At 40.1% G+C, this 27,506-nt stretch overlaps 1 protein-coding gene across 1 annotated transcript; it reads right to left on the reverse strand.

Moving 5' to 3' along the window:
* Positions 1 to 27,190, reverse strand: LOC114090767 (ATP-dependent RNA helicase DDX19B). The gene is made up of 12 exons (XM_027933011.2): positions 27,004 to 27,190; positions 16,521 to 16,569; positions 15,541 to 15,594; positions 14,212 to 14,347; positions 13,791 to 13,883; positions 9,950 to 10,052; positions 9,029 to 9,143; positions 6,830 to 7,007; positions 6,271 to 6,508; positions 5,373 to 5,535; positions 4,707 to 4,898; positions 1 to 4,275 (listed from the first exon to the last, which is right to left on the reverse strand). The coding sequence occupies exons 1-12, from the start codon at positions 27,058 to 27,060 to the stop codon at positions 4,214 to 4,216; spliced, it is 1,440 nt and encodes a 479-aa protein (XP_027788812.1). The 5' UTR covers positions 27,061 to 27,190; the 3' UTR covers positions 1 to 4,213.
* Positions 27,191 to 27,506: the final 316 nt, after the last annotated feature.

Genomic DNA, 27,506 nt, shown 5'->3' on the forward strand with positions numbered 1-27,506 from the left:
ACAGAATAAGGAATATTTATTCTCAAGCAAAAAAAAACATTCATGTAAAAAACTACAAGGGGTTCCCAAGCACCTGGTGTCTGTGTCCAAGACCAAGAGAAACCTGAAGAGGGCCCCTGAAATCTACCACACATTGAGTGGTGTGGTGAAGGAGGATCAGCCCTCTTATAAAGGTGGAAGGCCTGGCATCATACATGACAGGGATTCAATTCTAATGCAATCTGTTCTTTCCACACTCTCATTGTGGGTTTCTTCAGATTGTTTTTTGCAGTGAATTTTTTACAAACCACAGATCCTTCTTGGAATAACAAGGTGTTAAGGCCTACCATTCTTCTTCAATTTCCCCAGTGCATTCCTTCTTTTGTTTTCCACACAGCCAAATGACATCTCAGCACTGGGGGTATGATGGGACAGATGCAATAAAATTTGGCTTAGCTGTCAGCATTTTCTACCTCCAATATATTCAATATCCTATGTATTTCTGCTAGACAAATTCTTCTCAAAAAAAATTTCATCATTTCCCTTTTATAATTTAAGAATCTATGGAAATTTACCACTAAGTTCAAACACCATTTACTATGGTTTAAATGATGGTGCCCTCTCCAAAATTCAGGTTGAAACTTAATTTCCAAATACAACAGTATTAAGAAGTTGTGACCTTGAGAGGGACAGTGGTGCACATCTGTAATCCTAGTCACTCTGGAGACAGAGGCTGGAAGATTCCAAATTTAACGTCAGCCTCTGCAATTTAGCAAGACTCTGTCTCAAAAAATAAAAAGGGCTGGAGATGTAGCTGAGTGGTAAAGTGCCCTGGGTTCAATCCCATTAGAGGGGGTGTGTGTAGGTGTGACCTTTGGGAGAGTCAGAGCATCCTTACAGAAGAGCTCAAGGCTAAAGTGAACACTTGCTTGCCCTTCCATACTTTCTACCATGTGAGGACACAGTGTCCTTCCCTCAAGAGTAGCAACAAGGTACCATCTTGGAGGAAGAGAGCAGTCCTCATCAGAGGTCAGTCAGCCCTGCTGGCTCCTTGATCTTGGATTTTCCAGCCTCCAGAACTGTGAGAAATACATTTCTGTTCTTTATAAATTACAGTCAGGTATTTTGGTGTAGCAGCACAAAGGACTAAGACACTGTTTAAAGAATCAATCTTCATTTTCTATCTGAAGAGACTTTTCTCTACGCACATAGCTAGGCTGCTCATCTCCCTGCCTCTCCAGTGTACTTCTATCATCATCCTGGTGAATTTGCTTTAGTCTTTTTTTTTTTTTTTTAAGTTGATGGACATAATACCTTTGTTTATTTTTATGTGGTCCTGAGGATTGAACCCAGGGCCTCACACCTGCAAGGCAAGCGCTCTATCACTGAGCTATAGCCCCATCCTGCGTTAGTCTTAATATTCCCTTCCCCTACCTAGGGCACTCTTCTTGTCACTTGGAATCTTGCTTTTCTCTCATATGCAAGCTCCATTTCTTCACAAAACTTTCTCTATCCTCAGAAATCCTTACCTTCTGGTCATCATTGATATTTATATGGAATATTCTACATGTTAAATAAGAAACAAGATGGGAATGACAAAGAGAAGACCTATCTCCAAGCCCATAATACCAGGCTATAACTAGCTTAAGAAATACCATGTGAGTCTTCGCTTAGTACTAATAACAGTAACCAAAAACATGCTGTTTCCTTTGCACACTCATGAATGAGAACACATCTTAGTTAACACCGATAAAGAATATATCAACAAGTGATTTGTTCTTATGCCAATAAGAACACAGCCAATAAATGACACCAAAAAAATCCTAATAAAATCCATTGTTTATGGATAATGAACATCCAGTATTTTCTACTGGACCAAAATTTTCTTTCCTGAGTTTCTCTCTTTTAGGGCACAGCTTATCATTCCATAAATAAAATCAGTAAAAGAATCCCTGGGGACCAAAATTAACTAAATTCAATACATTTTTTACATCACTGAAGTCTCCAGGCTGCACTAGGTCACAGAAGCAGCTGTGGACCACTGAGCCCTGGAGACAGGCACTGGCAGGAATGAATATGGACTGTGAAGGGATATGATCCACAGTGACACTGGGATGACGTTCCAGAACCATCTACAATAGGGGGTGTCTAGGCTTTTTAAAAGATGCATAATCCTTTGGGAGTCTCCCCAAGAAAATGCATTTAAACTCAAACTAATGCATATATTTCATAGACTCCATGAAACCCATTCAGTGAATTCTCAGAGGTCTAAGACCCCAAATTAAGAACTATTGATCTACACTTCCACCAGAAATTCATTTACTCCTACTATTGAAGAATCAGCTGTACACCATTTCCCATTTTCCTTCTCAGATTTGGGACTGCAATAGTAGATGAGTCATACCTATTGTGAGGAGTGGAGTCGGCCTGCAGCCTAGTGAGCAGTTTATATATTTCTTTATTGTCCTTGTTTTTAGTTATTTCAAAGTTGGTCCACAGAACTTCAGGAGACTATAACATTTCTTTTCTTCTTACGAGACTCCTATGATGGGTCAACGTTGACCAGGAGTACACAGAAAACTACACCATCAAGTACCCACAGGAGAATGTGTCAGAATTGACAGTCTGTCACAGTCTTTCCACAATGTCAGATTAAGGAAAGCACCGGGAGGCTGATATTGGGCCCATTCCCTTTCCAGGTGACAGCCTGGCCTTAAAACAGAGATGCCTCAAAGATGATCTGGGATTAGAATGGTTCTAATCATATAAAAGTCTTCTACCACAGCCAAGGGTATAGCTCAGTGGTTGAGCGCTTGCCTAGCATGTATAGGCCTTGGGTTTGATCCCCAGAACCACACACAAAATAATAATAATTGTAAAATTCCTCTTCCAGGTCCTAGATAAAGTACATTCCATATCAAGGCCAAAGAGCTGAAGAGGACTCCTTTTGGTTGGGGGTCTGAGACTGCTCTTGCACCTGAGTTTCATCTCATTTTGCTCTGTCACTCTGGGTACCAAGAACCTTGGCCAGGTGTGAGAAAGTTTCCATTTCTATTCTTTGTTCTAACTGTCCTATGCATAGATGCCAAGTAAGGATGGAGCATAGGCCTTGGCAGTTACTCGTGCCTTGGATAGATGAATGGCTGTAGTCCATCTAGTCCCTCGGTTGCACCTGTTTGTATATTCCAGGCCCTGGGAACACAGATGTTCAGAACCTCTTTACAATCAAGATGCCAAATATCTGTATCATTCCCCAGATCTGACAAAACTTCTGGGATCTGGAGGCAAAAAAAGATTTGTGACTATTGCTGAAGCTGCCTTGAGGCTGGCCATTAGAAACCTGAACCACAATTTTCACTGAGAATCCAAATCCCAGACCACCTTTTATTTGCTTGGGCTAGGAACAAGGCAACACAAAAAATATGCTGCAAGTGCCAGTGAAACCAAATTTTGTGGCAAGCTACGTCTACCACCATTTCTCCACGATGACTTCTCCACAGGACTTGCCCAAGCACAAGCAAAGGACCCACCAATAATCCAATGTACACCATACACAGATCAAACCTGCTGAAAAGGGCTGGTGATGGTCCTGAGACACAAGCCTGCATACAAAGGCCCAGAGGCTGGCATTTTTGTCCATCACAGCAAATACCTTCCTAGTGTGGGCATCAGGACAGAGGGGCTGGCAATATGCAGATAAGCTATTTGACACCAAGTCAGTCCAAAGTAGCAGCTCACAGGCCGCCACTGCTGCCTCATGGCAGCCTCCAGATACCATGTCGAGGCATAACTCCTATCTACTGTGGGCGTCCTCTCCTTCTGTAATCCCTCTTCACTTCTATTGTGTCATTTCCACAGATGCTGGAGGCTGGCCCCCACACTCCAAGCCAGAGAACAGGCGGGGATTTCTCTGCAGGGGATCCTGGATTTAGCCACAATGTCTAGATTAGGTAATGATGAGAAAAATGCTGGCCAAAACACTGACGAAATTTCCAAAAGGTAAATTTCTGTGTATTCACGCCTAGTCTTCCACAGTGGTGTAAATAATTTTTCTACCATCCCTCATCATTTGCAAAATTTTTTGTCAAGTCCAAACGTAATTTAAAATGAGGTAGGTAGCTCCTCTCCTCATGCCTTTGTCTTTGTGGTGACAGTTGAGGCCTGTGCCATGAAAGCACTCGTCTCCTGGGCAGGGGCAGCCCCGAGGGCGGGCACCAGTGGCTGGTAGAGCTTCTCAGTTGGCTATTTTCTCAATCTCGTCCAAATCATCTGTGTCCAATCTTTCTATCTTCTTATCTGGGGGGAAAAGAAAGATGTGAAGAGAGATCAAAATGGGGTTGCCATGGAGACACAGCTGAAGTCACCCACAAGGACAGTGTGGTAGGAAAAGGGAAGATACAAGACCCTGCCCAAGAATGGGCCGCTCTTTGGGCCACTACAATGCTCCTTCCTCTTAACCCCAAAGGCTTCCAGAGCCTGAGCAGGGAGCTCTGACCAACATCCAAAAGCCCAGGCCCTTCAGCCTGGCCACAGGGGAATCGTCATTAGAGCCCCTAAGCCCCCAGCGTTATGTTTGTTCCTTGAGAACACCCATCCAACCAATGGTAGAAGGGAAGGGAGGGAGCATGTGTAGGAACAAAGGCCTCTCTCAGGGCCACAGGAAAACTTCCCCTTTCCCCACATCCACCACAAAGAGGGTGCCTGCAGGAGACCCTCTGGGGACTCACTAAAATGTTCCTGGATTCTGTTCAGGATGTTCATGCTGTGCTTGCTGTCAACCATGTTCACGGCCAGGCCTCTCTTGCCAAAGCGGCCAGTGCGCCCAATCCGGTGCAGGTAGGTCTCGTTGTCTGGGTTCCCGTCCTTGTCCACAGGAAGATCGAAGTTGATGACGACAGACACTTGTTCAACATCGATGCCTACACAAAGGAGGGACACAGAGGAGTCAGGGCCAAAGACATGGTCAGCCATGCACCCACTCTGGTGGAGGGAGAGTCTGCAGCAGGTCACCTCTGAGCTATTTGACACCAAGTCAGTCCAAAGTCCTGGGGTGCAGGCACAAGAGAGGACACATATTGGCGTACGTACCAGAACCTTGCAGGTACTAAAACCATGAAACCACAAAGCAAGTCTTTGCTACACACGCAAGAGTGGAGATGCTCTGGGAAGAGCTGGCTCTGTTTTGAGTGTCTCCTTGTACCTGGGCATGACTGTTGGCTTCTATAAATTCCCATCACCCGAAGGGAAATCCCATCTCTCCTGAAAAGGATAGGATTATCCCCGCCAACCCCAGAGGGCTCCTAGAGACCATCCAAGTCTCCTGGATATAAGGACTTCTCTCGCTAACAGGGCTGGGTGCCTGAGCCTAGGATTCCAGGACAGTCTCTGCGTACCACGAGCACACACATTGGTGGTCACCAGAACCTTCTCTTTGCCCTCTCGGAAGCGCTCAATCACAGCAGCCCTCTGCTCCACCATCATTTCTCCACTCAGCAGAGCCACCTGGTGGCCTTCTTTTGAGAGCTCTGCTGCCAACCAACTAGCTGTTTTGCGGGTCTGGAAGGAAAAATAATTGTTTAAACTGAAATGGCTTACTGCCATTAAAAACACAGAAGCCCTGATGAGAGTAAGCAGAAACAGTATGATTCTGTTTTCCATACTTTTATTGATGCAGTCTAATTATACATAATAGTGGGATTCATTGTTATATATTCCTACATGCCTGTGATATAACAATTTGGTCAGTTGTATAATTTTGGGGGGATGATTTTTTTGTGTGTACTGGGAATTGAACCCAGGGCCTCACAACTGGCTAGAAAAGTGCTCTATCACTGAGCTATGTCCCCAGCCCTTTATAATTTAAATAAACAAATAAATAAATTTCCCAGACTGGTCTGTGATTTGTGATCCTCTCCTGCCCCAGGTTCTAAATTAGCTGGGATTACAGGTGTGCACCATGGCACTTTTATTTTTTCATCCAGGGAGAGTGTGAATTGAGCCAAAGATCTTCATTTCTAAATAGTCGATATCCTTAATGTTTAAAGTTATTTCATCGAATTTTATTTGGGTTTTTTTTCAAACAACTTCTAAGAAGTAGGATCAAAGAAGATTCAGCCGTTCACAAAGTCTTCCCCTTAGAATTCAAGAACTTGAGGAGACTATGTCTGGGGGATGGTACAGGTGATTGTTATATCCTTCCTTTTCAATTTCACAGTGTGAACCAGGTCCTCCTCAGCACAGAGATGCAGCTGGCTGGGAAGGGGGCGGGGCAGCCCTGCAGGTGCTACTCACATGGCAGAAGATCATGGCTTGTGCGATGGTGATGGCCCCATACAAGTTGCACAAGGCCTGGAACTTCTCATCTCTGTTATTGCACAGGACATAATACTGCTTGATGGTGTCCAACGTCTCCTCCTCACGCTTCAGTTTGATAATGTTGGGGTCTGGGACCACTTTCTGGGCAAACTTCCACACAGAGTCTTCAAAGGTGGCAGAGAAAAGCAACATCTGGCAGTTCTTGGGTAGCATCCTGCAAGGTGAGGCCCATGCACTTTACATGACCCCACGATTTTCATTGGAAGGTAGAGAAGAAACAGCCTCCCCAGCTTGGATGGGCTATAGCCCCAGGCTGCAAGGTGTACAGAGCATCCCAGGGCCAGGGTAGAGGAAGAGCAGACCCAGGGTGGCACAGGAGTAGGTTAGGGTCCCATGTCTCCTTTCTCAACCCTGGCTGAGAGATGGTCAGTGCTGGCATGAAAATGGCCCATCAAAGAAATGCTGCTCCAAGTACCAAAGAACGGGTAGAAGCAAGAAGAGGCATCTGAACTTCCTTCCTGACTCCAGTTCTTACCTCTGGATACGGATGCTCTGATCTTGGTGGCCCTGAGTGGCTATCATCACGTCAGCCTCATCCAGAACAAACACCTTGATCCTTCTGGGGTCAATGAACCTGAGCTTGGAGCACCAGTCCAGGACGGTCCCTGGGGTACCAATGACAATCTGCTCACTGATCTTCTGACCTCTTTCCACTGTGGAGATGAGATGTTTTCTGTGGGTATTTCAAAGGCAAAGCCAGCTCTCCTCTCTGATATACCCTCAAACTCTTTGAATTTAATTCTAATGTCTTTTGCAGCACTGAGGACTGAACCCAATAACTTATACAGTTTAGACAAGCACTCTACCACTGAGCTGCATCTCCACAGTCATGTTGAAAATTTTTAAATTTGAGATAGGATCTTGCTGAGTTGCCCAGGGTGGACTTGCACTTGTGATCCTCCAACTCAGCTCCTGGATAGGTGGGATTATAGGCATGTGCCACTGTGCCCTTCTGCATTAATATTTCAAGGGAAAATTAGGATATCACAACATTATTTAATGGATACATAGAGAAACATGACAAAAAAAACACATACTAAGGAGGATATAATAATAACATAAAAATATCTTCAGTGGCATTTTTTTTTCTTTTTTCTTTTGTTTTTTCAGTGTTGGAGATTGAATCCAGGGCCTCACATATATTAGGCAAGTGCTCTACCCTGAGCTTCATCCCCAGACCTTCAATGACATTCTATTCATTTTCTAGAATCATCCAAGTCTCTTTCAAGTATTTGATCTCTTTTGTTTTTTAACTCTGTCAACATCTTTTTCCTTGCGGCTGGGGTTGTAGCTCAGCGGTAGAGTGCTCACCTAGCACGTGCGAGGCCCTGGGTTCGATCCTCCGCACCACATAAAAATAAATAAAATAAAGGCATCGTGTCCAACTACGCTTAATAAATAAATAAATAAATATGGGGGGGGGGCCGACAAAAAAACACATCTTTTTCCTAGGCCAGAGCTTCCTCATTAGACTGAACTTTCAAAGAAAGTTCTTATCTTTTCTATGCACTCTGCCTTGTCAGCTATCTGGACATCTACTTCAAATAAGTCAGTTGCTTTTATGTTTCTCCTGCCTAAGTCAGTAAATAGGGTTTATTATACAGAGTTTTATCTTCTGAAAGACACACAAACACTCTTTCTGAGAAAGTATACTTCCCTAACTTGGCATGACAGATTATGGTGTACTTCTCATTCCTGTGGTTGAGAAGAATTTGGTTCTTCATTTTGAATTAGAAGCGACTTCGAGATTCACCTTTTAGTTCTTTTAAGAATTATAACCTTGTTGGGTACAATGGTATACACCTATAATCCTGAGTATTTGTGGGGGCTAAAGCAGGAGGATCAAAACTTTGAGGCCAGCTTTAGCAACTTAGCGAGACCCTCAGTAACTTGGCAAGACCTTGTCTCAAAATAAACAAAAAAGACTGGGGATATATCTCAGGGATAAAGCTCTATTGGGTTCAATCCCCAGTACACTCATGGATTCAATCCCAGTATAAAAAAATAAAATATCATTAGTTGTAAATAAGTGAATTAAAAAGGATGTATATAGAGAAAAGAATAACAACAAGCCCCCACAGTCAATTGCCATGAATATTTTAGATTTTTGTGCTTCTAATAACATGAGAAAGAAATCAGGAAATTTAAAAAATCCAGAATGTGAAACATTTTATAAGCAAGTGCACTGATCAACCTAACAGGTCAAATGTAATTGAGGGGGAAGGTATAGGGACAATTACACATTGAAAGAATCAAAGAGATACAACAACCAAACTGCAACACATAAACACTGACTTAATTTTGTTAAAAAAAAAAAAAAAGCCATAAAGAAACAGTTTTAGGATAAATGGGAAAGAGTGAAAAATGGATATTAATTATCCCAGGGAATTTATTAGTTTTCTTGGTTGTGATCAGGACATCATGGGTATGCAAAAATGTCCATATGAAAAGTACAATATCTCAATATCTGCAACTTACTTTCAAATGGTTCAACAAAAATGCAGGCACACATATACAAATAAAGGAAATATGGCAGAATGTTAAGTTTTTTAATCTAGACAGATAGCATACATGTGTTTATTACATTATTTTAACTACTGGGTGTGTTTCAAAACTTTTCAAAATGAAAATAATTCATTAGGTTAACAACTCAGGATCACATACTCATACTCACATTTATTGCCTCGAACAGCATAAGCTAGCTTCAATTCAGGGTAAAATTTGCCCATTTGTTCAATCACTTTTCCTGTTTGAAGGGCGAGCTCATATGTGGGGGAGAGGCACAGACACTGAAAGAGTAGGAAAGAGTGTAGAATGGAAGATCAAGAGAAAATCTCTTTTATCAAGGGAATTCCCATTAAAAACTGGTCATTCCCCCAGGTGAGGCTGAAGGAAATAATATGTAAGTTAAACTGTATACCCTTTGATTCTTTAAGGTACACTCATAAGCTAAAATTCTTTGGAATCAGAATTCTGGCTGAGTAATGACACTTGAAAACAGCTATTGACTACAAGAATCCATTTATGAGTAAGGATCTGAAATTGCAATCAAACATTAGCCTCTTTTTAACTTACTCAATAAGTTCTCAGAAATCCCAGCAACTTGGGAAGATGAGACAAGATTGCAAGTTCAAGGCCAGCCTCAGCAACTTAGCAAGGCCCTAAGCAACTTAGTGAGACACTGTCTTAAAATAATAAAAAGGATGGGGGATGTAGCTCAGTGGTAAAACACTCTTAGGTTAACCCCAGGACCCTCTCCCCACAAAATTTGTTAGAACTTTCTAGCAGATGAGATTTTTTTTTTCTGCAAGAATGAAGTCTAACAGAATATCCCAGAACTTTCAAACCATGGATTTTTGTTACCACTGAAAGATCAACCATAATGTTTGTGCTTGAGTTCTAGTTTATGCAAATAATGGTAATATCAGCAGGTGATATAGTTCAGTGGTAGAGTACTTGCCTAGCACAGATGAGTCCCTGGGTTCAATCCCAACCCCCCCCAAAAAAAGTAGCATAGTTTGACTTTTAATCCATCAAATGGAATTCCCCTTTTAGCTATGCATTAGAAGAACATCCAAATTCACCAAGTCCTTACCTGGGGATATTTGTTTGCAGGTTCTATTTGGCTGAGCATAGCCAACACAAAAGCAGCTGTTTTACCAGTACCAGACTGAGACTGGGCAATTAAGTTCTGTGGGCTGCACAAGAAAACAAACCATTTAGGAGCTTATATGTCAAGATACATTTTTAGTTAATAAAAACAAAGAATAAAGCTTAAAAAAATTGATATTTAAATTTCATTTATAGGAGACCTTGGATTCTGTTACAGAGTTATATATGCCAGTTTCACAACTACAAAGCACTCTAGAGAAAAGACTTTATGACTGAATTTGAAACACTCTACATCTTTTATCTATTCTCAATTCAGCAGCCAATGATTCTTTACTTCATTCCTTCCCCCCTCCCCGCCCCCAGTACTGGGGATTGAACCCAGGGACACTCTACCACTGCACTGCATCCCCAGCCCTTTTTATTTTTTTATTTTGTGATGGGGTCTTGATAAGTTGCCTGGGGTCAAGTTTCTTCTGCTCCTCTTTTTGTTTCTACTTGAAAGCTCATCTTCCTCATGTAGCTCTTTGACCCACCTTCTTGGGTTGCTTCAGGGGGTTCTTTTTGCCACCTTCAAGGTGCTATATATGGCTCACGCCACCTCATTTCCAGATCCTGCCACTGGAAGCATATATCTGGTTTTTTAAAAAGCATTTCAAAGTAGATTCAACTTTTATCAAGTGGTTAGGGTAGGACCTCAAGTAGATGATATCTGAGCAAAGACATGAAAGAGAGGAGAGAATTGGCATGTTGTTGTCTGGGACAACTGTCCCAGGTAGAATATAGCCAGTGCCAGAAGCTCTAAGATGGGAGTGTAGCTGGCATCTTGTCAGAGCAGTATTGGGACACTGATGGATTAGAATAAGGGACAGAGTAGGAGATGTTAGCTGAGAGGTAACAGGGAACCAGAGCAGGTCTCACACTCTGAATGAAAGGCGAAGCAATCAGAAGGATTTTGAGCACAGAAGGGATATATGCTGACTCATACTTTTTAAAAAAATCACTAGTGGGGGCTAGTGGTAGAGTGCCTGCCTTGCACATGTGAGGCACTGGGTTCGATCCTCAGCACCACATAAAAATAAAGATATTTTTAAAAAATTAAAAAATCACTGGCTATCAAAACCAAAAATTGACCCCCTCCGAAACAAAAACGAGCAAAAAATAATGACAAAAAAGATGTACTCCATGGGTGGATATGTGAAAAAGCATAGTAAAATGTTTATGGTAGGATCTAGATAGACGGTATAAAGGTATTCACATTAAAATCCTTTCAATGTTGCTGTGTGACTGAAAACTGTCATAACAAATTCTGAGGGTAAAAACCGCAAACAGGTCCTTATGTCTCAATTTCCTTGAGTTATTTTCCTCCAGAGCACTTGTCACCTTTTAAAACAGCTTTACTGAGATGATCCATATACCATACAATTTTCCCATTTAAAATGTACAATTCAGTAGTTCTGGTATATTATTGTTTGTTTGTTTTTTTATACCAAGGATTAAACCCAGGGGCACTTAACCACTGAGCCACCTTTTAATTTTTTTACATTTAATTTAATTTTTTTGAGACAGGGTCTCACTGAGGTGTGCTTAGAGCCTTGTTAAGTTGCTGAGGCTGGCTTTGAACTTATTATCCTCCTTCTTCAGTCTCTCAAATTGCTGAGATTACAAGCATGTGCCACTGTGCCCAGCTATATTATTGTTTTTTGGGTTTTTTTTTTTATTTTTTGAGAGAGAGAGAGAATTTTTTAATATTTATTTTTTAGTTTTTGGCGGACACAACATCTTTGTATGTGCTGCTGAGGATCGAACCCGGGCCGCACACATATATTATTGTTTTTTAACTTTAGTTAAAATATATACTAGATCAATTGTCATTTTAACCACTTTTAAATTCGGTAGCATTAATTTATATTTATAATTTACCACCTCTTAATATATGTTGGGGTACTGGGGACGACTTAACTCAAGGCCTTATGCATGCCAGGCAAGAGCTCTAACTGAGCTGCAACCTCAGTCCTTTTTAAAATTTTTATTATGAGACAGGTCTCACTAAGTTGCTGAGGCTGGCTTTGAACTTGCAATCCTCCCTCCTCAGCCTTCTGAATCACTGCAATTACAGGTGCATGCCACCACTCCTGGCCATAGGAATCAATTTCTTTATAAAAGGGTCTTCATGCCCTAGAGCCTTGTTAAAAATGTGATCTGGGCCGGGTACAGTGGTACTCGCCTGTAATCCCAGTGGCTTGGAAGGTTGAGATAGAATCTTGAGTTCAAAGCCAGCCTTAGCAGCTTGTCTCTAAATAAAATACAAAATAGGGCTGGGGATGTGGCTCAGTGGGCCAAATGCTCCTGAGTTCAATCCCCAGTATCAAAAAAAAAAAAAAAAGTGATCTGAAGGCTGGAAATGTAGCTCAGTGGTAGAGCGCTTGGCCTAGCATAAGCAAGACTTTGGATTTGATCCTCAGGTACCACCACAAAAATAAAATATAAAAAGGGATTTAATATATCCTGTATTAGCATTACCTGAAAGTTTATTAGAAATATTGAATCCTTGTCCCAACCTCAGACCTACTAAAATCAAAATGTGCTTTTTAATAAATTGCCATGAGATTCAAATGCCTATGAAAGTGGAAAAACACTGCAACAGAAAATAACCTTAGTGCATAACTAATTAGAATAAAAAGAAAGAAAGAAAATAACCTTAGTAATTATACTATTCGGGTGTAGAAACCTGGTTTCTTTTCCTGATTCTACAGATGGAACCCAGGAATACTACATCTCCATCCATTTTTTTTGAGATAGGGTCTTGCTAAATTGCTGAGGCTGGTCTGGAACTTTAGATCCTCTTGCTTCAATCTCTCTAATAGCTGGGATTATAGTGTGTTCCATCACGCCTGGCTCTCTGTTTGTTTTTTGCCTAGTATACTTGATACAATTATATATATATATATATATCCATATAATGAAATCATGGTATCTATGAATGATATAAATATATTTACTAACATAGAAAGATGATCATTTGGGGGCTGGGGTTGTGGCTCAGCAGTAGAGCGCTCGCTTCTCACATGTGGGACCCTGGTTCAATCCTCAGCACCACACATAAAAATATATAAACAAAATAAAGATATTGTGCCCATGTGTAACTAAAAAAAAATATTTAAAAAAAAAAAAAAATATATATATATATATATTAAAAAAAAAGAAAGAAAGAGGGCTGGGGATGTGGTTCAAGCGGTAGCGCGCTCGCCTGGCATGTGTGCGGCTCGGTTTGATCCTCAGCACCACATACAAACAAAGATGTTGTGTCCGCCGAAAACTAAAAAATAAATATTAAAAAAAAATGCGCGCTCTCTCTCTCTCTCTCTTTAAAAAAAGAAAGAAAGAAAGATGATCTTTTGGGGCTGGAGTTGTGGCTCAGGGGCAGACTGCTTGCCTAGCACGCTTGAGGCACTGGGTTTGCTCCTCAGCACCACATAAAAATAAATTTTAAAAAATAAAGGTATTGTGTCCATTTACAACTTTAAAAAATATTTTTTAAAAAAGATAATCATTCAATTAAGTTAAAAAACATAGCATATAAAATGTTACATATGGTTCCACTTTTTTAAAAAACTACATTTAACAATTTACATAGAAAAAAAGTCTAGAAGTCTCTACTCCATAATATCAATAATGCAAGGGGAGAGAGATTACAGATAATTTCTTTTTTCCTCATTGTTTTCTAGCTTTTCTACAAGGAGTATATATTATTAGTATAAGTTTTTAAAATAAGTTTTTGAAACTAGAAAGTTAAAAATGGAATAGAATTGTATCAGTATACATACGGTTCAGCAAGCATCAAAGGCAATGCATTCTCTTGGATTTTGGATGGACGGTTGAAACCCATGGCATAGACTCCTTGGAGAAGCTGTGGTTTCCTAGAAAAACCATTGAAGGTAACAGTCATATAGTCTCTGACTGAGGAACACAGCAAAATACTTGGTAGATTTTTCTTCTCTTTTTCACTGTTAACACATAGTTTTTAAACAACAATAATTGAGTTGAACACAATGTGACAGTGCAGCTAAAGCTTTTACAGATTAACTGGAAATATTCCTTAATAACCAAAGCAGATAAATCTGATTATTGACTTGTGTTAGCTAAAAATATTCTTCTGTATGAAAAAATATGTACAACAGGTCTAGGATCTCTACCTAAGTGCAAAAGAAGTAAACAAAATACAGTCGAAAGTAAACAAGTACTCACAGTCGAAGCTCTTCAAAAGACTTCACTGAGTAGAGCGGGGAGTTCGGATCTCGCTGTAGGACTTCCACTTGGTTAGTGTTATCCACAAGGTTGCTTCGGATCAGCTTGTTGAGTAAAGACTGGGCAGCTCTGTCCTCTGTCAGGGAAAAAAGATCAAAGATTTTTTAAAGTCCATGAAATCCAGAATGAGTCCATTTAAATTCAATAATATGTTTGTACTGGGCTTTCTAATTTAGGGTACATCATAGTTTTGATTTATAAATATAATTAAAATAGTTCTATTTATTTATTTAGGAAGTGCTAGGGATTGAACAAAGGGCCTTCTGCATGCTAGGCAAGTGTTCTACCACTGAGCCACATCCTAGCCCATCTTACTTTATCAAAAAGAAAGGCTATAATACCTACATTGCCTCTTGGGGCCTCATATTCTTCAGTGATACTGGGGATTTAATCCAGGGGCACTTTACCACTAAGCCACATCCCAAGCCCCCCACCCCCACTTTTTTTTAGTACCAAGGATTAAACTCAGGGGCACTTAACCACTGAGCCACATCCCAAGCCCTTTTTTATATTTTATTTAGAGACAAGGTCTTGCTGAATTGCTTAGGACCTCAAAAAATTGCTGAGGCTGACTATGAATCACAATCCTCCTGCCTCAGCCTCCCCAGCTGCTAGGATTACAGGCATGTACCACCATGACCGGCTCCTAGCCCTTTTTATGTTTTAATTTGAGACAGGGTTTTTAAGTAGCTGAGGCTGGCTTTGAACTCACAATCCTCCTGCCTCAGCCTTCCAACTTGCTGGGATTACAGGCAAGTGTCATGGCACCCAGTTTTAGAACTCTATTCTAACAATCCTTTTTGGGGGGGTTATCTGTTCTTCCAAATATTTACTTCTCATGTGCATTCAATATAAACTTAAAAATTAGCTTAACAGAGCCATCACAACAACAACAAAAGGAACTAACAAAGTCTCAATTTTTATGTGGCATAAGTTGTTCACATCTTGTCACCTGTACCAAAATATAATTAAGTTATTTTATTAAACAATGGGGATACAACTTAAAATTCTTTTTATAATACCCTGTATAAGATAATCATTAAGGGAATATTTCCAGCTGCTGCTTAAGTTTATTAGTTGTTCAATGTAAACTTTCTCTAAAAAGTAATCATTAGAATTCCTTCACCTATTAACTATTTAAGTTGAACTTAAACTAGCACTGGGACCCCTTTTAAAGTCAAGCCAAGTTGAGTATAAAAATGAAGCCTCATAACAACACATTTTCTTGGAATATAGAATTTCACTTATAGAGCTTTAAGGCTACATCACCTTTTTCTTCTTCATCTGTCTTCTCTGCATTAGCATTGGTCTTGACAACAGCACCTTTATCAAACACAAAGTGGCTGTCATTTAAAGTCACATCCCAAATCCAACAGCCAAGACAATTCAAATTCTAGGATACTAGAAAAGTAAAGGCCTGAGAGCAAAAAGATAAATGAGAACAAAGCCACTACTAAAAACATTTTATTATCCCCAAATAAAGTATTAAGAGACTGCTGCTTATATTCAGTTCTCTCTCCTTCCAGGTTCACTTACCCTATATCTCAAAAAATAATGCTATTTCCCTCATAGCATCAATAATGCTGAAATAGTATAGAAAGATACTATTACAATAGCTATGATCAGAAAACACCCAATGTTCAACAAAAGAATATCTGTGTACATGATATTCTGTCAGCTTGTGAAAAAAAAATGTTACTAAAGATCTATGCATACAAATTTATTAATAGAACAGAAATAGTCAAACAATTTGTACCTATGTAAAAATATACAGAAAAAGATTCACAGTGAGGTAAATATTACATTGCACCCTCCCTGCTTTTCGGGTCTTGTTTTTTTTTTTTTTTTTTTTTTTTTGTGACAGTGCTGGGAATTCAAACCCAGGCAATGCAAGCCATACCAGGCAAGCACTCTACCACTGAGCTAAGCCCCCTACCCATCTCCACTTAGATTACTGATAGATCTAAGTCCAGAATAATTACAATAGATGAACTTTCAGATTGCTCATACTTTATCCACCTCATCCCAAATTGAGGAACAGTTAAAAAATAATAATAATAATAATATACTCATTCTTAAACATACTTTGATTCTATGATCTAATTCATTGATTCTCAAATCAAAAGAATGACAATATCTGCTAGCCCCCTGTCCAGAACAAATATAATTTTTTCCAAATAATTATTATGCCAAAATAAAAATACTAAAGGAAATGACATTTGTTTTCAAACTAGCTTTTAATTACTCACCATTGACATCTGGTTTGATTTTCTCTTCCTTAAGATGCAAGTTGCTCAACTAAATGAAGAATATGGGGGAGGGGAAAGTGTCAGGAAAATCACTTAAAAGATTTTGAATCAACAGAGCCTCCCTCATGAAGGTGGGGAGAAAAAGCCACTCCCAAGACCTTCTCACTAGGTGTACTCATTGGGAAGGATTCAGCAGGCTGTTCTGCTGGGTTCATTTTACTTAATGTTTGAATAAGAATAAACAAAATTTCCCATAAATACAGTAATAGAAAAAAATAAAGGTTACACAGGAGTAAAAGCAATAGTTTCTAATTACAATTTTTAAAGAATTTAATTTGTGAGTTTGCTTAATGCCCCGATTACAAAGATTTTCTCAGAGGAATATCATTAGAGTTGTCATTCTCTCACATTCTTTTCTTCTTCTTCTTTTTCTTCTTCATTTTTGCAGGGAGAGTACTGGGGATTGATCCCAAGAATGCTTTACTACTGAGCTACATCCCCAGCCTTTTTTTTTTTTTGATCTTTTTTATTTTGATACAGAGTCTCAGTAAGTTGCTGAGGCTAGCCTCAAACTTGCAATCCTTCTGCCTCAGTTTCCTGAGTTGTGGGATTATAGGCATACACACACTCTCATGTTCTACCCAACAAATCTAAAGAGAAATTAGAAGAGAACAGGAAGGACTACAAGGCAAAGCATCTGTGGATAAGACTATGCATGCTGCAGGATATGTTCTAGCCACAGCACTACAGCCACTGATAGCAGCCTCATATCAAAGCCTCATTGTACTGGGTGTCTGACATTTTAACTGGAACAGACTGAAGCACGGCGGCATACTGTATAATTGGAATACCCACTAGGCTGAAGTGGAATACAAAGACACCAGGCATAACACAGAAACATTTCAATGAAAGAATTACTAAGACTTTTATTAAAAAATTGCAAATTTAGCAAGATATGGCGGTATATACCTATAATCCCAGTTATTCAGGAGGCTGAGGCAGGAAGAGTACAAATTTAAAGCCAGCATAGGCCACTTAGTGAGACCCTAGTCTCAAAAATAAAGGGTTAAGGATGTAACTCAATGTTAGCACATGTGCCCTGGGTCCCCAGCACTGTAAAAACAAAAATAAAAATAATTAAAAAAAAAAAACAGGGAAATTTAGGGATAACCTGGTAGGATTACCATCCCTAGTAGAATGTAAATACCTTAATGACAAAATATTTCAAAATTTGGATCCAGTACATAACAGGTACACTAATAAAATATTAAGTGGCATCTAAGATATCATTTAGTAAAAGATAAGAATATAAAAAATCACTACAATGATACGGTTATTTCTTAAATCACAATCAAGTTCTTTATGTCCTGAGGTTCATTTCTGTCTTTTCCAAGGGACCAAGGGGAAAAGGAAGGAAGGTGGGGAGATAGAAATGAAAATAAAAACTTTGTTGAATAGGTATTTAGATGACAATGGAAGAGGCTCACTTCTAATCCTTAACTATGAAGGAAAACAAACTAACAGACAATAACAATGGAATCACCAGCACAGTACATGATATGTAGTAGGTGCCCAATATTTTTCAGTCTGCTAAAGCACTACCTACATTCTACCAGCTTAAGTCTGGTACTCAACTTTTCAGAGAGACAGGCAGATACACAGATTGGCAGCATTTACAAGAGAAAGGCTAGTAGTAGTCATTTCTAGGGTGATAACTATTACCTAACTAAATGACAGGGCTGAGGTATAAACAAGTTGACGAAGTATAAGTGAGTCAGAAATATCCATTACTATAAAGCATTTTAATTCAATCATAAAAGGACATTCAATGATAGAAGAATCATTCTTTGTTGATATATTGTTCAAATTGAAATTAACAGGGTAAAATGTGTAGAAAAAGTTGCCACTTCAAATGTAAAGGACACCAACAGATGTCTTTTATTACAATGTATTAGAATTCTGATACACACTGCAGATTCCTACAGAATGGAGAAAGACTACTCAGCCCTGGGTAGGCTCTAAGGGTCTTGAAGCCTAAATAGACCTGCTGTAATGGCAGCAAACTGAATGCTAGCACTTAGGTTGAAAGCACGATTAGTTCAGATACCCTTCTTTGCTCTATTTATTTGGACCAAAATCATTTTGAAACCTAGGAACTAGTCAAAAGGCAAAACAAACCACCCACCTTTTCCAAATTGCCCAAAGCCCTACTTTTATAATAGCCACTTTTTTTTCACTGCCTTTAATATTTTAGTTTTTAAGATATCTGAATAATTGGACATTATATAGTTACACTTCATTTTATTCAAAAGTACTTTAGAAACAATTCTTGAGGCATAAGAAGGGACATTTAAGTAGCACATGACCTGTATTGATTGAACAGGGGTTACCTTGGGCAAAATTGTGAAGTAGAAGACTTAGAAAGCCTTAGCAGGTTTTGAAAGCCTTCACCCTCTAAATTGACAAAGAGGGGCTGGGGATGTGGCTCAAGTGGTAGCGCGCTCGCCTGGCATGCGTGTGGCCCGGGTTCGATCCTCAGCACCACATACAAACAAAGATGTTGTGTCCGCCGAAAACTATTAAAAAATTTTCTCTTTCAAAAAATAAATAAATAAATAAATAAATAGATTAACAAAGAGATCTCCAATGGAACAAAGAGGAGAAATTGTAAATAGAATCTAATATTCTCTTATCTACAGTGAGTATGAAATGAAGCTTGATGGATATTTAAAATACAGGTGTTCTCTTACTCTTACTCTCCCTCTCTCTCTTACTTTACACCTCTCTTCCTCTCCCCCTCTCTCCCTCCCTCCCTCTCCCTCTCCTCTCTCTCTCTCTCTCTCCCCCCTTCTCTTCTGCAACTGGCTACTATGGTCCTGCTAATGAAATCTCAGACGGGTAAACGGTTGTTTTGGCTTGTTGAGTGTACGGAGCTTTTCCACCGTTCCTTACATTGGTGCTGAAACCCAGGATGGGGATCCCCATCACTCAAGGTGGAATCCCATTCCCAAACTCTGAGTGCAACAGTTCCTGTAGTAGTCCACTCCTCTGATCACCTGCCTGACATCCACCACCAGCCTGCAGATTGTTGTAGGGCATGTTCATGGACTTCTCCTTGGAGGAAATCCATGCCTTTAGTGCATGGATATGGGGCCTCCTGGCCCTTCTCCAAACAACTGACCACCCTCCCTCCCTCCCTCCCTCTAAATGACACCCCTACTCAGCAGGAAGTAGCCAGATCGAGGAGGACGCCCCCAAACCAAAGCAAAAAAGGGAGGAATGTTGGTAAAGATGGCGCCCGGAGCGCTTCTCTTCCAGGAGCTGAGATCTATGACACACTGAATGGCGAGTAAACCATCACCTCCAATCCCTGTGAAAGGCTAGAACTTTGAATGGTGCACCTCCAATCCCTGAAGTGGCGTGAACTCTCGGCCAATGAAGAAGTAACAGCCCACTCACCTTGCTCCTCCTCATCCTGTGTTAAGCCCATAAATATCAACACCCTGTTCGTGCTCACTCTCTTACTCTCCCTCTCTCTTACTTTACCTCTCTTCCTCTCCCCCTCTCTTCCTCTCTCTCTCCCTCTCTTCTCTCTCTCTCTCTCAACCCCCTTCTCTTCTGCGACTGGCCACTACGGTCCTGCTAATAAAATCTCGAACAGGTAAAAATAAATAAATAAATAAATAAAAATTTAAAAATAAAATACAGGTGGAATAATTAATGTTGCTCTGTATGCGTTGCAGTCACATGCATGCAACTCCTGGGAGCAGCCTCAGTGGGAGTTCCAAAAGACAGAGGAGGGTAACAGGCATCTTATTTGTTCAGCTTTTGAATACTGTGACTTATTATAATTGACCTGTTTTTTTGCATGGTTAAATATCAAATCTTACCCATAATTCAACTAACTGATCTATACAATATGGACAAAAAAACAGATTCCTTCAAAAAAAATTCTGTGAGCCAGGCACAGTGGAACACACCTGTAATCCCAGCAGCTCGGGAGACTAAGACAGGAGGATCACAAGTTCAGCAATTGCGAGGCACTAAGCAAATCGATGAGACCCTATCTCTAAATAAAATACAAAATAGGCCTGGGGATATGGCTCAGTGGCCAAGTACCCCTGAATTCAATTCCCAGTACCAAAAAACAAAACAACAACAAAAAAGCCCACCTATGTGAATTATAGATAACAACAATAATAGCCATCACTCATATCAGGCATGTCCATAATTCAATGAGGTAGATACTATGATTATTCTCAATTTACAGATGAAGAAACTAAGGCACAGAGAGGTTAAGCAACTTGCTCAAGGTCATATAACTAGTTAGTTATGGAACCAGAATACAAATCAAAGTCCACCAAAGGTATTAATCCCTATATAAAAGTGCTTCTCAGAGCTGAGATTATGGGTCAGTGGTAGAGCACTTGCCTAGCATGTGCTGAGGCACTGTGTTTGATCCTCAGCACCACATAAATAAATAAACAATATAAAGGTCCATTGACAACTAAAAAATATTTTAAGAAATAGTGCTTCTCATAGATAATCTGATAATCTAAAAAATACTAATTTTAAACAGGGTACAAAGGTGCATACTTGTAATCCCAGCTACCTGAGAAGCTGAGGCATTAGGAACTCAAATTCAAAGCCAAACTGAGTAACTTAACAACACCCTGTCTCAAAATAAAAAGGGCTGGGGATATATCTCAGTGATACAGCATTCCTGGGTTCAATCGCCAGAACCAAAAAAGAAAAAAAATCTTAAATTTAACATAATGGTGCAGCTGCTTTGGAAAACATTCTGGCAGTTCTTTAAAAGCTAAACACAGAGTTACCATATAATCTTGAAATTCTACTTCTAGATTTATTTTTTTATTTATATATGACAGCGGAATGCATTACAATTCTTATTACACATATAGAGCACAATTTTTCATATCTCTGGTTGTATACAAAGTATATTCACACCAATTTGTGTCTTCATACATGTACTCTGGATAATAATAATCAATCACATTCCACCATCATTTCTAACCCCATGCCCCCTCCCTTCCCCTCCAATCCCTCTGCCCTATCCAGAGTTCGTCTATCCCTCCCAAGTTCCCTCTCCCTACCCCACTATGAATCAGCCTCTTTATATCAAAGAAAACATTCAGCATTTGGTTTTTTGGGATTGGCTAACTTCACTTAGCATTATCTTCTCTAACTCCATCCATTTACCTGCAAATGCCATGATTTTATTCTCTTTTATTGCTGAGTAATATTCCATTGTGTATGTATGCCACATTTTTTTAATCCATTCATCTATTGAAGGGCATCTAGGTTGGTTCCACAGTTTAGCTATTGTGAATTGTGCTGCTATAAATATTGGTGTGGCTGTGTCCCTGTAGTATGCTGTTTTTAGGTCCTTTGGGTTTAGACCGAGAAGGGCAATAGCTGGGTCAAATGGTGGTTCCATTCCCAATTTTCCAAGAAATCTCCATACTGCTTTCCATATTGGCTGCACCAATTTGCAGTCCCACCAGCAGTGTATGTACTTCTAGATTTACACCAGAGATTTAAAACTATGTGTCCACACAAAAACTTGTACATTAATACCACAGGAATATTATTTATAATAACCAAAAAATAGAAACAATCCAATGTTCATCAATTTATGAATGAATATATAAAATGTGGTATATCCATACAATGGACTATTTATTATTTGGCAATAAAAAAGGAATAAAGGGCTGGCGTTGTGGCTCAGTGGTAGAGCACTCGCCTAGCACGTGTGAGGCACTGGGTTCCATCCTCAGCACCACATAAAAATAATAAAATAAAACTATTGTGTCCAACTACAACTAAAAAATATACACATATCAAAAAAAAAAAAGGAATAAAGTACTGATACATGTCACAACTGATGAACCTTGAAGAGATTATGCTAAGAAAAAGAAGCCAGTCGCAAAGGACCATATTATGAGTTTACTTATGTGAAATGTCCAGAAGAGACAAATCTAAAGAGTCAGAAAGTAGATTAGCGATGATTGTCAGGAGCTGGGCAGTTTAAGGGAAACGGAGAGTGACTGACAAGCAACAAAATGTTCTAAAATTGGTTGTAATGATGACTACACAACTCTGTAGATATACTAAAAATCAGCAAACTTGTACATGTTAAGCAGATAAAGTATATGGTATGCAAATGAGATCTCAAATGCATTTATTTAAAAAAAATACAAAAAAACATGCCAGGCACAGTGGCCTATAATCCCAGTTACTCTAGAGGCTGAGACAGGGATTGAAATCTTACTTTGAAGTATTTATGTAAGAGAAATGCAAACATGGCTCAGTTGGTAGAGTGCTTGCCTAGCATGCACAAAGTTCTGGGTTCAATCCCCCACACCACCGAAAAAAAAAAAAAAAAAGAAGAGAGAGAGAGAAATGCAAACATAATAACTGCCCCAAACTGGAAAATAGCTAAATGTCCATTAACTGGAGAATAAGCAAACTGTGGCATATCCACAATGGATTACTACTCAGCAATAAAAAGGAATCAACTGCTGATACCTGCAAAAACATGGCTGAATCCTGAAAGTATTATGTTGAAGTGAAAGATGCTAGACTTGTCAAAAGGTTACATATTAGCTGGGCACAGTGGTGCACATCTACAGTCCCAGTGACTGGGCAGGTTGAGGCAGAGGATCACAAGTTCAAGCAATTTAGCGAGGTCCTAAGCAACTTGGCAAGACCCTGTCTAAAAATAAAAACTAAAAAGGGCTGGCAATGTAGCTCAGTAGTAGAGCACCCCTGGGTTCAATCCCTAGTACCTGAAAAGCAAGAAAATTTAAAAAAGAAAAGAAAAAGAAACTAAAAAGGTTTGATATAGCGTAGTGATACAGCACCTGCCTAGCATACAGGAGGTTCTGAGTTCAATCCCTAAACAACAACAACAAAAAAAGTTACATATTGTATGATTCTATTTCATGGCATTTTGGAAAAAATAAAACTATAATAATGACAGAAAACAAATCAGCAGTTGCAAGAGAAGGGTAGAAAGGAGGGCGTGACAGCAAAGTTCATGGGAATTTTGTCGGGACAGTATAGATGCTCTGGATGTTGACCTTGGTGGTGTTACGGAACTGCTTTTGTTGAAATTCACAGAACTGTACCACAAACAGGGTTAATTTTACTATAAGAAATTATACCTTCATAAACCCAATCTAAAAAAAAAAATTAAATAGTCAGTCCAAGAGGTCCAATATTCAACTAAAAGAAGTTCTCGGGGCTGAGTTTGTAGCTGAGTGGTAGAGTGCTTGTCTAACATGTGAAGCCCTGGGTTACAGTCACAGCACTGAAGAATCAATCAATGAATCAATCAATCTCACAATTTATAAGGGTTCTGGAAAAGAGGGAATGAAGAAAAAACAAAGGGCTGACTGAGGGATGGGAGGATAAAGGAGGATGATCACAAGTTCCAGCTCAGCCTCCTTATTTTGAGAGAGTGTCTCAAAATAAATAAATAAATAAAAAGCACCGAGGATGTAGCTCAGTGGTAAAGCACCCCTAAGTTCAATCCCCAGTACAAAAAAATAAAAATACTAAAATTTTTAAAAGGAGAAGTAAGTCACATCAGGAATTGGAATGGTCTCAAAAATCTTAACAATACAAAAGTCTAAAAGGCAACAGAACAATGCCTTTAAAATTTGTGAGGAAAGCAATTTGCAACTTACAATTCTACAATCAGCCAAACTTATATCGAAATTATAGTGCAAAGTAAGATATTTTTAGACATGCAAGATTTCATTTGCTTTTTTTATTTTTTAGGTACTGGGGATTGAACCCAGGGGAGATTTACCACTAAGGCAAATACTCAGCTCTTTTTAATTTATTTTGAGACAGGGTCTCACTTAATTGCTGAGGCTGGTCTTGAACTAGCAATCCTCCTGCCTAAGCCTCCCAAGTCACTGGGCTGACAGGAGTACACCACATCTGGTTACACATGCATATTTTTAAAAAATTTACTTCCCATACACCTCTAGAACAGAAAAATTGATGGCTTCACCAAAATAAAGGAATATAGATGTTGTGGCTCAGTGGTAGAGCACTTGCCTAGCAGGTGTGAGCACTGGGTTCAATTCTCAGCACCACATAAAAATAAATAAAATAAAAGTCAATTAACAAATTAAAAAAAAAAAAAAAAAAGATGAGGAGCTGGATATAATGGTGCATGCCTGTAATCCCAGTGGCTAGGGAGGCTGAGGCAGGAGGATCACAAGTTGAAAGCCAGCCTCAGCATTGAGGCACTAAACAACTCAGTGAGATCTTGTCTCTAAATAAAATACAAAATAGGGCTGGGGATATGGCTCAGTGGTTGAGTGCCCCTGAGTTCAATCCCCACTATCAAAAAAAAAAAAAAAAGAAAGGGAATATGGAAAGAAAGGGATCCAACACAACAGAAGGAGGAAGGAATCCCTAGAATGAGGTTGAAAGCAAATCTCTTCCTTTCTCCTCCATCTCTTAAAATGAATTATGTTCCAAACATAGGGGTGTCTAATCCAATTAAATCAGATTAAAGGCCTGGAAGAGATCGAATTGGCAGAATGCTTGATGTACCTATCTGAACAACCTGGGATCAACTTAAGTGGCAGAGAGTTTGGGTTTGAAATGGTAATAATACAAAAAACATAAAGCCAAAAATACAGCAATTAAAAATTCCAAGAAAAATAAGTTTTACAGAAATGTGAAAGTATAGCCAAGCAGAGGTGGAGCATGCCTGTAATCCATGCTACTTGCTTGGAGGTGGAAGGTTGAATCAGGATGATCAATATTTGAGGCCAGCCTTGGCAACTGGGCAAGACCTATTTAAAAATAAAAATAGCTGGGTGAGGTGGCACACGTATGTAATCCCAGTGGCTTGGAGGCTGATGCAGGAAGATCCCAAGTTCAAAGCCAGCCTCAGCAATGGCGAGGCACTAAGCAATTCAGTGAGACCCTGTCTCTAAATTTAAAAAAGTACAAAATAGGGCTGGGGATATGGCTCAGTGATTGAATGCCCCTGAGTTCAATCTCCAGTATCAAAAACAAAGTAATTTATTTTTAAAAAATGTGTGTGTATATATATAGAGAGAGGGAGGGCGGGGCTAGGGATGCAGCTTAGTGATAGAGAGCCCTTGGATTCAATCCCTAGTTAAAAAAAAAAAAAGGAAGGGCTGGGGTTGTGGCTCAGCAGTAGAACGCTCCTCTAGCACATGTGAGGCCCTGGGTTAGATCCTCAGCACCACATAAAAATAAATAAAATAAAGGTATTATGTCCAACTACTTCTAAATATGTATTTTATATAAAAAAGGAAAAGTATTCATTAGTTAATAATATAAACATAAGACTACTGAACTAAAGTTACAATATTAAAATGAAAAATGGGGTGTGGGGGGGCCAGGGTTGTGGCTCAGTGGTAGAGCGCTTGTCTAGCATGCTGAGGCACTGGGTTCAATCCCTGGCATCACATTAAAATAAACAAAATTAAAATAAACAAAATTAAGATATTGTGTCAATCTACAACTAAAAAAAGAAAAAAAGGGGTGTGGAAAGGCATGCATATGTGATGGGGGAAGAAGATGGAGGGGAAAAGAGTCTAAATATCTAAAACTGATAACTCAATAAGTAGCAAAATAATCATATTGTTTAGGAAACACAGTGGTAAAACTATCAATGAGTTTCAAGGAAAATGTATTTGCCTCTGGGGAAGAAAATATTGGTAGAAACCCCTGTTTTTGAAACTATTTCTGTGCATGCATTCATAACTTTATCAGTTATAAAAAAAATAAATAAAAAGTCAAAACAAGCCGTGGGCCAAAATAAACCTTTTCTCTTTATAAGTTAAAAAGACAAACAAATAAAACACAAAGAAACAAGGTCCTTGCTCTGGAGGAATTATCAGAAACAAACATTAACAGAAGTAGGTGCAAAGCACTGCCAGAACTTAGAATGTTCAGGAGGGAGAAATTAATCATACACAGTAATGTTTAACTTTCATTTTGTTTACTATGTATCAGGTTCAGAAAAAAGAACAAAGTTAAGCAGATTAGGAGATTGACTGCCAAAACCACCGTGTCATCATTTATCACCTAGCAAGCTGGAGGAGGTACACAAACAGGAGTAGGACATGGCTCCAGAACCCGAGCAGCTCAGAACTTGAAGGTGGAGACTGACACCTAAAACGGTGATTACAACCCAGGATCAGGAGTGCAATCTATGACAGACCCTGATCCCAAAAAGACAGGCAGGTGGCTGGGCGCCTGGGCCCCGGAGCAACCACCTGCGACTACGTGACGCTGGAGGAGAGCGGGTAGACAAAGCCAGCTCAGGGTCAGGCTCCACTCATCTTCTCCCCGCACCCCCTCACCCCCACCTGCCTAGTGTCCTTTCCCAGCGACCAAGATCCCGGCCAGAACTCATTCCCCCGACACCCGACCCTTTCTTTCACGGCTGAAGCCAACTCACCGACTCAGCCGCCGCTTCCTGCTCGTCCACCGCCAGGGCCCACGAGTCGGTGGCCATGGTCCCCAGCTCGGGCGGGACGCAGCCGCTGGAAGGCGCGCCGGCGGGCGCGGCGCAATCGCGAGCTCCGGGGGGTCGCAGCAGCCCGGGCCCAGCCCCTCCGAGGGGGAAGTCATTCGCTGCCGCGCTGGGCACCGGAAGCGACGCGCCGCAGTGACGTCGAGCCGGCGCCTGCCGGCTGCCTTCGCCCCTTCGGGCAGTGGCTTCAATTGCCCCCAGATGCCCACCCAGAACTTCAGTGCTGTGCACCGTCCCCGGCCCAACAGAGGTAGCCCTGCTCGGGTCAGCTGCCCCTCCAGCCAAAGAACAAGATCACATTCCCGCCCAGCACTGCAGCAGGGAAAGGTTGATGCAGACTGAGTATATCGAAACGAAAACAGTCCAAATGCATAAAAGCAGTTTCACTTTTCAGGCTGCTCATTTTAAATGACCAGGTGCTGTCAATA

The sequence above is a fragment of the Marmota flaviventris genome, chromosome 18 (genome assembly GCF_047511675.1).
Source record: "Marmota flaviventris isolate mMarFla1 chromosome 18, mMarFla1.hap1, whole genome shotgun sequence".
Classification (NCBI taxonomy): Eukaryota; Metazoa; Chordata; class Mammalia; order Rodentia; family Sciuridae; genus Marmota; species Marmota flaviventris.